A 12,559-nucleotide genomic window follows, 5' to 3' on the forward strand; every position below is an offset into this window, starting at 1 on the left:
GCACAACATCATTCAAGAGCCTCTCTTCTATTTTAATCTACTTCTACATACATGAAGTACTCATTTTACTGAGGGTTTTTCCCCCTTATGTGAAATTAAGACATCACAGTCATTTCTAACAAAGCATAGAAAATAAAACAACCAGAAGAGGTAATGAAGTACAAAGGTGATTGGAAGAAATTACCTAGGAACATAAGGAGAAGTTCCTGATAGTAAGAGCTGCCTGATTAAAAGCACAGAACTGAATGTTAAAGAGGTAATACTAGAAAGGAAAGCACAAACAGGTATAGAAACTTGTGATGGGTAAACAAATACAGATCAATAATCTATGAACTGTATTTAGACACATTTTCTATCACTTATGTTTTGCAAGTCAGTAGGGACTGAAGCATCATTAACACAGTCTCTTTGCCTGTTATTCAAGACCTACAACAGCCCTCGCTTCTGGTTAAAGCAAATCATTTTGTTTTGATAAATACTATTTGAGAAAACAAAAATGCCAGAAACCTTAGCAATTTAGGCAGTTGTTTCAATGCCAACCTCTCAGGACTTAAAGTGCACTGGAAGAAACAGCTGCAGACCAAAAGTGCCCTTCAACACAGACGTGACTTCAGTATAGTGCTGCTGCATTAAGCAGTAGTCTTTCCCCTGCAACTTCAACTCTATCATAGCATGGGAAAAACATTCACTGATCTGTTTTTGAAGAAACGCTTGAAAATTGTTTCCTTTATGAATTTAAAGATTTTTTTCATAGCATCACACAATCCTTAAGAGTTGGAAGGGGCCTTTGAAGGCCATCTAGTCCAACTCCTCTGCAACAAACAACACGGCAGCTAGATCAGGCTGCCTACTACCACATACAGCTATACAAAAGTCTCCAAGGATGAGGCATCCACATCATCTCTGGGCGGCCTGTGCCAGTGCCTCACCACCCTACCCTCACGGTGAGGGCGAAGACCTTTTCCTTATATGAAACCTAGACCTACCCTCTTTTAAGCTTGAAACCATTTCACCCTCCATCCTATCACCACAGACTGTGATAAAGGGCCCGTACCCTTCTTTTCTGTATCTCCCCTTTAGGTACTGAAAGGCCAATATTAGGTCACCTCAGAGCCATTTGTTCTCCAGTCTGAACAGCCCCAGCTCTCTGTCTTTCCCGATAGCAGAGGCATGCCATCCCTTGGATAATTTTTGTGGCCCTCCTCTGCACATGCTCCTGTAATGAGGACTCCACATCTGGATGCTGTGTTAGCATACATAGTATGTGGGCACGCGAAAGGACCTGTAGAGCTTGAAGAATGAAAGCAGGTAACCTAGCCTTGAGAAGAGCAACTTCTAAATTTTATAGTCAGTTTAAATGAAGAAATCTGTATTAGACCACATGCGCAACTGAAAAGCAAACCCACCAGAATTCCTCAAGAGAGCAGCAACCCAATCTCAGCAGTGATTAACACAGCTAATTAGGGCTTATTTGTTTCTTTAAGTAAGAAACGTGCATCCTAAACAAAACCTGAAACATTGTCTAGTTGTACCTAGAACAGAGCTGGTTACCAACATGATCAATGAGAAAGTCATTCTCTGTGGCTTACCACCTGGTTACCTACAGCTTTATCAAGTCATATTTCTAAGAGAGAACATCCTTTAAGCTATTAAGTAAACTGTCTCACAAAGGTAGAAGGACCAATGCTGTCATACAGGATTTCAGCTAAGTGGAAGCAAACTTGCTAGCCCAGTGAACATTTCACAGCACATAGTTCAATGTTTTCATAGTATTTTCCCCATAATAAGTTTAAGAACTCCACTGAACTGGGGAATTTAGTATAGATTGCTACTAATAACAACTACAAATTAGTTTGATTTACCAAGAAATAATCTGTCTGCAATTGTTCCCTTCGCACACACAAACTGAGGAAAGTAAAATCTCACCCGTGTCATTTTAAAAAAGTCTAAAGACGGCCTGTTCCATCGTACATCCTCCTCCCGTCTGCGCTTTAGCCGGCTTTTCTTTTCATTCAGAACACAAGGCTGAGAGCGGCACCTCAACAAGCCCTGACGTCGGCTGAGCTCAGGTGTGGAGGTGGGAGTGCTGTTGGCTGAAGGCAAAAGATTCCCGGTCTCGGTGATGTGCTCCTGGGAGAGGGAGAGACGGCGCCTTGGATTAAAGTCACAGGGCCCTCCAGAATTCCAGCGGGTACTGGAGCTCGTGCTTCCCTCGCTGCTGTCCACAAACCCGCTGCTGGCAGAGGAAGGTCTTGGTACTGGTGATGTGTTGAAGCTGGTGACGGTGAAGACATTATTGAGGGACAGTATGTTTTGTGGCAGGCTGATGCTTGTGCTTCTCTGCAAGGTCGCACTTCCATGACTGTTGCAGCGTTGCAAGGTCGCGCTGCCACCGCTGTTGCATCGTCTCTTTGACACGGGAGTCCAAACCTTTGAATTGCCAGGTTTCCAGGGTGAGCGACAGCGAGCCAGCTCATCTGGCTCCGAGAGGGACCTGCAGTGGCGTTTTGTGGGTGGTGCCAAAGGCTGACCCGAGTTTTCGTTGAGGTTTAACTCACTGATCCATCCTGACACCATGGATGTGCTGGAGGGTTCCTGCTGCCACTGCAAAGTGCCATTGCTGGCAGGGCCGGTGCTGAAGGGGCACACGGGGAAAGGGTAGGCAGAATTCCTGGCATCAGTCTGGATTGGACAACCCCCATTTAAAGCTTTCCAAGGACTGTCTTCTAGAAAAAACAGAAAGAAAGATAGAGGTGATAGATGGGAAGGAAAAGGGTACTTGTTTTATGACTGGTTTAATCTAAAGCTGTGACTCAGCACAGGCTCAGAAGAGAGCCACAAATACCCAGCTCTTCAACATTTACAAATATAATTACAAGGCAGATAGCCCCAAAACTATGACGACCAAGTATTTCAGGGAGCACTTCAGGCATTCCTGTACACATGTGAGTACCTAGTTAAGTCTTTTCACTGTGTATTGATGGATTAGAGCTCTGTTTCTTCCCAATGAGCAACAGTAACAGATTCGTTATCTGCTTTTCTAGTGCACACCACACAACAGAAACTAAAACCCTCAGCAGTGAACCAAAGGTATAAAAGTGGATTAACAACCGTTGTGAAACCCTACTAAGGATTTCTATGTTATTTTTCTTCAAAAGAACAGGATCATCTGTTCATAGACGGCTGTCTCTCCTTTGGCTGTAATACTTTTCCATTAAGAACACCTTACTATAGGAAAGTTTCAGAGATGGGTGTTCACATTCCATGCTGTGAATAGCTTTAATTTAAATTGGAAACAGTGTAAAGTTATTTTAGACTGCACAGCGTTTTCCCCTTCCCCCCCCCCCTTTTTTTTGCTCATATTCAAGGTTTCAGAAAAAAGAACCTTAATTCAATGCATTAAAAATAAAGTGAGGATGCCTTCAGAACCTCCTGCAAGTTTTCCTGTGAATACAGACATAACGCATAGTGCACAACTTCTCATCTGAAGTGGCAATGCTGGGTTAAAAGAAGTCTGCCAGCGAAGCCTCTCGCTCTTTTGTGAAGCATTTCTTTGAGAACATTCTGCACATTTTACAGCTGTTCCTCCACATTATACAATGAAGTGTAAGAAGAACTACAGCAGACTTTGGATTTGCAAATTGAAAAGCAGTAAAACTGTTGGCCAGTTAGCAGTGCTTCATGCTTGGTTAGAAAATTTGCTAATTTAAACCAATTAGCCAAAGAAGCTTCACTTATCCTGGACTTAAAGAATTGTTTAAAATATCAAGGTTGTTTTTTTTTCCCCTCTAGACCTCTTTTAAGAGTCTAGAATACAACCTAAATATTAAATACTGGTGTTTTCTTGCAGTTAATTGTCCAAAAAGTTCTTCAGAATCAACAGATAGAAGTTTTTCAGAGTTGCTTTAAAAATTACCAATCCAAATACTTGTACATGTTCCATGCCCAAACTATGTCATGGATTATCCTGTTTATTTGGATCTTATTTAAAGAACACCCTATTGTCTCAAAATCATTTAACTGTGCAGACAGCTGGCCTATTCAAACAACATGTTTTATTAGAATTCCTCTGTCCTTCCTCCTCCATTCTTTCAGATGGGTACAACCACATACTGTGCTTTGCCTTAAGCACGTAAGCTCTTCAAGGCAGAGACCATCCATAATTCAATGCAAGTAAAATAGCCAGCACAATGGGATCCAGATACTGTTTGAAACTCCTTGCATCTATTGTAGGACTAATTTTTAGCTTGGACTGGCTCGATTTAAAATAAAAATGCTTAGGAAACCTACTTCTAGGATGGCAGATGATTTAAAGTCTGCTGTGAAAAGAGTCAAAAGTTGCACATGTGCTTTAATAATTCACATGCTATCAAAAAACGTTATTTTGAGACAAACTATTTCCCTTTGGAACCTCCAACTAACCAAGCACCACACCGAGCAACTAAGAATTGCTCATGCTGTAAGACAACAGAACACAGAAAGTTCCAAATCCATCCCTTAAAAAAGCAGCACAACGTTTCCATATCAGTATCACTGTTTTGATTTTCAGTGATAAAGTTTACTCTTAACAGGATTAAGGGAATATTGGCTGGGGGGGTGGGGGGAAAGATAATGCACTCAAAGTACCGGACGTCAGCTTATGGCTTGCATCCCACTGGATATTCTATGTGGCAAAGCCTGCAAGAAGGTGTGTAAAGAGGTCAGAGATTTCCTCTGGTAGAGGAGATGTTTAGTATGAAAACCAGCATTGCTGAACTTCTGTAAACCGCTGCAGATAACAAAAAAGTGCTACCAGGGCTTTTACTATGCAAAGCAGATCACACGAACAAAACTAACAACCAGCTATTCCCAGTATTGTTCATAGACCAGCTTAAACCAGCAGGCTCTGCAACTGCATGCTCCATCCCCCTCACCTTATTTACAAAAGAAAGGCTGCTTGCTATACCAATTACCTCAGTAAAACACAGCTAAGGCTTCTGAAGAACTTACCGTTGATTTCGAAAGAGAACAAGCTGCCACTTTTGTTCAACTTCTCAGATGAGTACTGAAACCAATCAGAAAAACAGTTTTAACTGTGTGAAAGAACCAGCACACACCCCAAGGAAAACACATGCAATTTTCAGTTTCCCTCTATGCGCCCCTAACAACCTCCTTAAAAGGAATGGGTTTTGCTGGGTACCTTGAAGAAATTCCTGAACAGCAGATCTTTTCTGAATGAAAACTCTGAAGTTTAACTACTGGCAATATTCCTGATATGTTGTTAGGTATCAAACTGTTGTAGCCCACGTGAGTAAACTGCAGAATTAAAAACGTTCATTCACTTCATGAAAAAGATTTGATTCAATTCTCATTTCGGTGGTGACTGATTTACCATCTGACAACTATGATTCCATGCTCAATATTAAGGCTCAATAGCAAAATACTTCACCTTAAATGAATGAGGAATAGCTTTAGATAAATTAAACGTACAAATTCCAAAGGTCTCCACTAGGAACCTCACATCCAAGACAGGCTTTACTCTTATTTTACACACTCTTAAACATCAGCACAGCAAAATGTTTCTTTATTTTAATACTCTTAGACATTGAGTATACCCTGTCCAAAACTCATCTTTTGCATAGTTTTTGAAATCCTACAGTTTACTGGCAATAGTCTATTAGTTTGAAACAATGTAAGACCATACTGAAAGCAAAGTTTGCATGTAAAGGCCTTCAGAATTTAGGATTAAGTTTTGCCAGTAGCACCTACGCAGTAATAGAGGCATATCTATACGTAGGGCAGTTTCCGTTTCCTTAGTGAATTTTGCCTAGGAAGAAATATCTCTACAAAAGCATTGTTAGAGCCCAGGTTTCTCAGGCACCGAGGATGCTGAACAGTAAGCTGCAAAAAAAATACTTGCAAATAAAATGGCTTCGGGCACCCAGCAGATCCAAAGGGCCATTCTTTATTCCTCTACATCAACAACTCAGGATGGAGAGGAAGATTACTTTATATAAGAAGAGTTACTCTTTTAAACTCTTTTTTGGGTGCAGCCAAAGACAACTGTGTATCATACAAGGACTTCCTTTCCAGACAATTCTTTAAACATCATTGGTCTACAAAGCTTTCATTTCTTGCTTTATAGCAACACAACTGAATATCGTTGATGCACTTCAATCCTTGAATATGACATAAATACTAAGTTATGGTACTATTCCCTTGGCAACTTTGTTTCAGAGGCAGGGAATGGATAAACTACTACTGAAAGGACAGACCACAATCAGATTATTAACCTTACTTCATATCAAGGCCAGCATATGAGAGAAGCCATTTGCATCACCTTTCTCTTTGCACCTACAGATGCATTTATAGCTTCCTACTTAAAGAAGAATACTTTAAGCAGCAGAAGCTTAAAACTCCATCCAGTTTGCAACTGATGAGTCCTCAGAAGACTCAAATCAAACTTGAGAGTAAGAGCTACCACTCTCACTAGCTTGCCTGTCATAATTGCAGTTATCAGTTATATCAAACACACTAATAAAGCTAGTATCAATAATTTACTAGACAACTTCTAAGATAATATACAGAACACGAGTACACTGAGATAACAGTAATGGCTGTGTTTTATCCATCTCTGAAGGACAAAAAACTTAAGACTTAAACATAAGATTACTCAAACTCCTCCCTCTCCAGTTTTCCCCAAATTGAAAACAGCATCGATCTATTCAACTACCAATTTACAACTAAGGGAAATATATACAGTTTCAATGTGGCACTTGATCTAATAAAGCTAGTTCATATCAAGCCACATGGAAAAGTACAATGATTATTAGAGTTGTTTAAGAGACTATATGCACAGGCTAAGATCTTGGATATGAAGAAGGATGAGAACCTTGAGGACAATCCCACATGAGCATTGTCAGGTTGCTATTTAGGTTTTGCAAACACTTGACCAAATGCATCTTTCACAGGGTGCTCTGCATGAACATCTGTTTCATTTGCTGCAATCTAGCCACCTTAGAAAGCCTTCTCCTCCAAATAAAAACCACTCTACTGCATCTCTGACAGCTGAGAAAAGCATTTTTTGAAAGGGACTTGAAAAAACTGGACTACATATACGTAGATCATCTGTACTACAGGGAATGGCTGCAGTGTTCTTAACAGCCAGCAGTTCCATTCTTAGAGCTATTTCTGAGCAGCTTCTCAGGAAGTCAGAGCTCCGTTCTGTGAGATAAGCACATTACAGCTACAATTTGTTCTCTGAAATGATCATTTTTACAGAATCCTGTTAAATCACGAAAAGTGTCAATTCTTTGGAGACTGAAACCAAAAAGCCCCATTAAGTGAGACATCTGATACTCAATGCAAGAGAAGGGAAAATGAGCATCATTTTCGGTATAAGCTTGATGCAGTGAAATAGGGGGGTGAAGAACCTCTCTTACATGTACTTGGGCTTGCTGTAACTGAAACTAAAAATACGTGGAAGCTTTACCTGTTAGTGTATTTTAATGATGTCTGTAAGTTCAAACTTGAGTAGGATCTGTAAAGCTGTAAATTGTTTACTGCAGTTAGGAACCTTTTTATCTATAGAGAACATGGCAGATGTCCCACTAGGTTTACTGTAACAAAGCCCTGAACCAGTTTATCAGCTCTCCTGTACTAGCTACATACACTGCTTTCCTCCAGTCAGCCCCTTTCATAGGAAGAACTACCCGAAGCTTCCTGAACAAAGAGTCCTTTCATTTATTTATTTTTTTATGATTTTACTGGAAAAAAGATAAGCAGAGTTTACAAAGCAATGGGGAAGTCTGCTAAGTTCCGTGTGAAGGACGCTTCCTTTAAGCAAGGTCAAGTTATTCAATCAGGTCATTTACCTGATAGACTCCAGAGCTCAAGCATGTCCACCTTCCAACTATTGCTTTTTTGAACAAATGCTTAAAAAAAAGCAACAAGAAAACACAGATTTTACCCTAACAGGCATATTTCTTAATCCTCACAATCTGAAAATTAACTTGTCACTTTAATGCATTTTCTCCAGTTCCCAAGTACATTTGGAACTCCTCCAATTAGTTGGCTTTCTTCCCAAACCACAGGAAAGCCAGAGTTTACTATTCAAGTCCTAATTTAACCACCACCATGTAAGTGTGACGTCCATAGTTTGAATAAGCGCACAAATCAGACTTTCATTTCTACCAAACACCTTCTAATTATGACTAGCCAGAAAACAGAATGGAAAAGTGTTTCATCTGTTATCAGCAAATGAAGAAGTGATCAAGTCAAGACCCATTTTAGACTTGGCCCTCAAGTCTTCCTACCAGTGGCTTTTCATCCAAAGTCAAGATGTTCTCAATGATATTTAAAAAGTCATGAGAGAAAGTTTAAGTCCCCAGTGACCAGAAAAGGTAACATAGCACCACCCACTTTTAAGAAGGGTAGAAAGGGTGACCCAAGGAACTACTGACCAAGCCTCATCACAGTATCAGGGAAGAACATGAAGCAGATCCTTCTGGCAGATATTGCTAAGGCATATGGAAGAAAGAGGAATGCTGTGGGATAACTAGCACAGCCTCACCAAGGGTAGACCCTGCATGACCAACCTTGTAGTTTTATGCTGGTGTAACAGCATCAGCTAACAAGAGAAGAGCCGCTGATGTCATCTACTTGGACTTCAGTACAGTCTCTGACACAGTCCCCCATAATATCCTTCACTCCAAATTGTATAAACATGGATTTGAAGGGTAGATTGTTTGATGGACAAAGAGATTGTTGTGAGATCATACCTAGTGAGGGGTGGTCAATGGTTCAACATCAGAATGCAGACTAGTGATAAGTGGTGTCTCTCAGGGGTCAGTACTGACTCTGGTGCTCTTTAACATCTTCATCAGTGACACTGACAGCAGGATCAAGTGCACCCTCAGCAAGTTTGCAAATGACACCAAGCTGTGTCATGCAGTTGACATGCCCAAGGGATAAGATGCTTTTCAGAGAGACTCAGACAGGCTTGAGCAGCAGGTCCAGTTGTCTTGCACCTGGATTGCCACAACCCCCACTAAGCTGGAAGAATATAAGGATCAACCACAGCCTTGCCAAAAAGGGCTTGGGGTTTACTAGTGGATGGCAAGCTGGACATTAGAAAACAATGTGCCCCTGAAGCCCAGAAAGCCAACCCTGTCTTGGGTTGCATCAAAAGAATACTGGCTAGCAGGTCAAAGGGAAGAGGATCCAGCCCCTCTACTCTGATCCAGGGAGACCTCAGAACACTGCTTGCAGAACACCTCACTGCTGAGACAGCCAACCAACTATTCTACTGTTCTACTTTGAGTTACAATGGTCACCGAGATAAAAATTCAGGATAACCTAACACCCCTATCAGGAATCCTTACTGCTTCAACTGAAGGAAAAAACAGCCATCTTTGTTTCAATCTCCACATAGACAGGTGCAGCACAAGACTGTGGGACATAACTGAGGGCAGACTGATTAAATGTGTTACAGTAGGCTGAAAACTTACTATGTTGGTTAACAGAGTAGCAAGAGAAGCTACAGATGATATACTGCAACATACTTAAGCAAAAGCAAAGAAATATAATTTGTCTTTGTACAGGTTACACAAATGAAGAAGTGTATTATATCCTATATATGTTATATTCATAAAGAATGGTAGCCATGAGGTAAATGGCATTCAAAGCACTATTTTTTTCTTTTGTAGCCCTAACTTATGATCTGTATGGCTTTTTTTTTCCCTACTGGCTGAATACATGTCGTTTTGTTCTTCAGACAGGTAGATAACTTGGGAAAGGCAAGTTCTTATTCTCTGCATGTGCTAGGAAAACACTTCATACAACTAGAAGAGAATTCTCTTCTTACAAAGTCTTAACTCATAATGAAAATTTATCTGTAGCAATACCATTTTCCTCCCACAAAACCATACTGGAACAGAGCCATGACAGAGCCTGAGAAGTCACCTTCATGAGGGTGAATAAGAACATGCTCAAATGAAACAACCCCTTCCTCCAAAATACACTCCTCACTTCCACCCAAGTCAAAGTATCCTTAATGGCTCTTTCTTGATATTAGCTCTCTACAGAATCGTTTTCACGTTCTTCGTATTGCTGAGAAAAATACATGACATTCACTAGGTTCTAACTGCTCAAACTCTAACAACTTCTGATCAGTTACCCACAAAAATCTAGAAACTGCTCAAAAAAATAGCCACCAATGAAGTAATTCCTCCAGAAACAGAGAAGAAAAAGCAAAACTGTAAGAAAATGACTCTTTAAGAGAATATCTATGGGGGGGGGGGAAATAATTGAGAAGGTTAAATAAAGAAAGGAAGTTAAGAGAGCTTTCTAAAAAGCTTATTCCACACTGCTACATGGGCTCAACAATCAAGCAGGTATTTTATCATATATATTTTCCTGTTAACGAAGCTGACCAACTTGAACTTGTGCTTTTATGGAACTGTAATCCGACCCAGGTCAGCAAACATTGCTTTGCTAAGGAAAACTTAAACAGGACAAGCTTCTGGAACAGCTTCTCCACTCCCATGATCATGATTTTTAAAGCCTGAGGTCTTCTGGAGGTATTTAAAGGTCTTTGAGACCATTAGAAGCGAAGTGCTTGAAGGAATCCTAGCAGGCTCACATAGTTCAAGTCTAGGCTTAGCTTCAGGGTCATTTCAAGTCAACATACAACAGCCAGGGAAGAGAGGAAATGTTGGTTTATCTACTTATGCCAAGACATGCAGTTATGCAGATGCACTGTGAGCAGGATCATGAAACTGATAAGACAACATTAATCCAAGGCAAGAGAGGTTAGCTGTGATCCTGTCAGCTCATGAGATGATTCACTGCATGGTCCCACAAACTTGTGCCAGCATATGTGAAGGAAAGCACAGGCAAGACTATTTAAGAACTGTTTCTTCTACTAACAGACCTCAGAACCCATTTTCCTTCAAGGAACCAACTACTTGATGGTTCAAAAGGGGGAGGAAGGAAGGAGATTCATGCACTGACAAGACATCATTTGTCATTTTCATTTTCACACCAGTAATTCTTCCCCTTGTTTTACTTTAAAGACTGATAAGTAAAAGAATAAGAAATCAACAGAAGAGCGGTGGAATCACAGTGTGAAAGTACTCCTGTGTGAAGTCCATGCAGTGTAAAAGTAGCAGTACATCCTCCTTCTGCTCAAACAAGTCCCTGGTCCAAAAGCTACAGTGACCGTCAATAAATGGAGGTCTCAATTCCTAAAGTTCTGCAAATTTCAGAGGCTCAAACTATTAATTACAAGCTGCCCACTACAGTTCAGAAGCACTACTGCTAACTGCAGGTCATCATTTACCCACATCTAAGCCTACAGTTTAACTAGAAGTGACACAAGATTGCCAGATTACGATGAAAGCAGATTCCCCTACAAAATGCCTATCCAAAGTGCTTCAACATGCTAGCTGAAATAAATGCAAGCTAAGTATTTCTATTTTGAGATATCCTGTTTCCCATATTTTACATACGCCTTTCAAGAATTGGACATATTTCAGGTGGGGATTCAAAACCATGCAAATTACTAGAAGACCTCTAAAGGGAGCTGCTCAAGTTTTAAAAATAAATATGAATAGTGCATACTACTAGATATCTTTTTTAATCAGGTTTCATGCACCCACAAAACATCTGATTTCTTAGCAATGTGGAGGAGTAAAGCAATTCACATATATAAGAATTACAGGTATTTATGCACAAGTTCCACTGTCTGGGACTGACCAGGTCTGTACTTGTAAAGTAAATAAGGAAGCTGTTCAGTTACAGAAGTACAGGTTACAACACAGGAAGAAGTCTTACTGCTAAAAGTAACTGAACATGCCTCAGGTTCAATGCTTGCATTATTTAATATTTAAGTAACCGAAGTAAAGTTTAACAGTATTTTGACATAGTCATTAATCTTCCCTCCCGCCCCTGTTCCATTAGCACCCTAGAGTTTTATCTGTAGAACTGCAATTAAAGTCAATGAAACAAAGCTGCTGCAGCGCCACACTGCTGTGCATTATAAGCATCAGGTGGGCACCAAAGATTAACAAGAGACTACCATGAAACACCTTTACTTAAACTCTTTGGAGTAGAGTGAATCTAATCTCACAAATCAGATGTGAAGAGAATAGATTTCTCAGTCTGAATATCGTGCCTGAATTGCCCACAGGCAATAAACAGAAACAAACACTGGATACTACAGAACTTTTCCAAGTGCACCTGCCCCCTGACACACTGATAAAGCAAGGACCTGCTGATGTAGACCAATAAGCCAATGGCCAGGAATCTTACTTTCAGTTCAGCTGTGTTCAGGAGATGGTTATCTTCTTTCTCTCATGCTTGACAGCTACTAACAAGTGGTTACTGATATTTATAAGACAATGCTGTTTAGTTATATCTAGCACATACAAAGCAAAGAGTTTCAGATTCTGGTATTTGAGGTTTTGTTGGGGGAAAAAAAAAGGAATATTAAGAAGCATAGATATTTTTTCTGTTATTTGTATATAGGCTTTCAGCTATTTAAATGAAAATGGAAGGTTAAAAGATAATTGCAATAAGA

At 40.2% G+C, this 12,559-nt stretch overlaps 1 protein-coding gene across 2 annotated transcripts in view; it reads right to left on the minus strand.

The window, feature by feature from the left end:
• FAM53A (family with sequence similarity 53 member A) overlaps positions 1-12,559 on the minus strand; it is a 64,319-nt gene that overhangs the window by 33,001 nt on the left and 18,759 nt on the right. For both annotated transcript variants that reach the window (XM_072334983.1, XM_072334984.1), the window contains exons 3-4: positions 4,990-5,044; positions 1,927-2,726 (exon numbers count right to left, since the gene is read on the minus strand). In XM_072334983.1, coding sequence (XP_072191084.1) covers positions 1,927-2,726; positions 4,990-5,044 — 855 coding nt within the window. The remainder of the gene's footprint in view (positions 1-1,926; positions 2,727-4,989; positions 5,045-12,559) is intronic.

This window comes from Excalfactoria chinensis, chromosome 4, assembly GCF_039878825.1.
Source record: "Excalfactoria chinensis isolate bCotChi1 chromosome 4, bCotChi1.hap2, whole genome shotgun sequence".
NCBI classification, from domain to species: Eukaryota; Metazoa; Chordata; class Aves; order Galliformes; family Phasianidae; genus Excalfactoria; species Excalfactoria chinensis.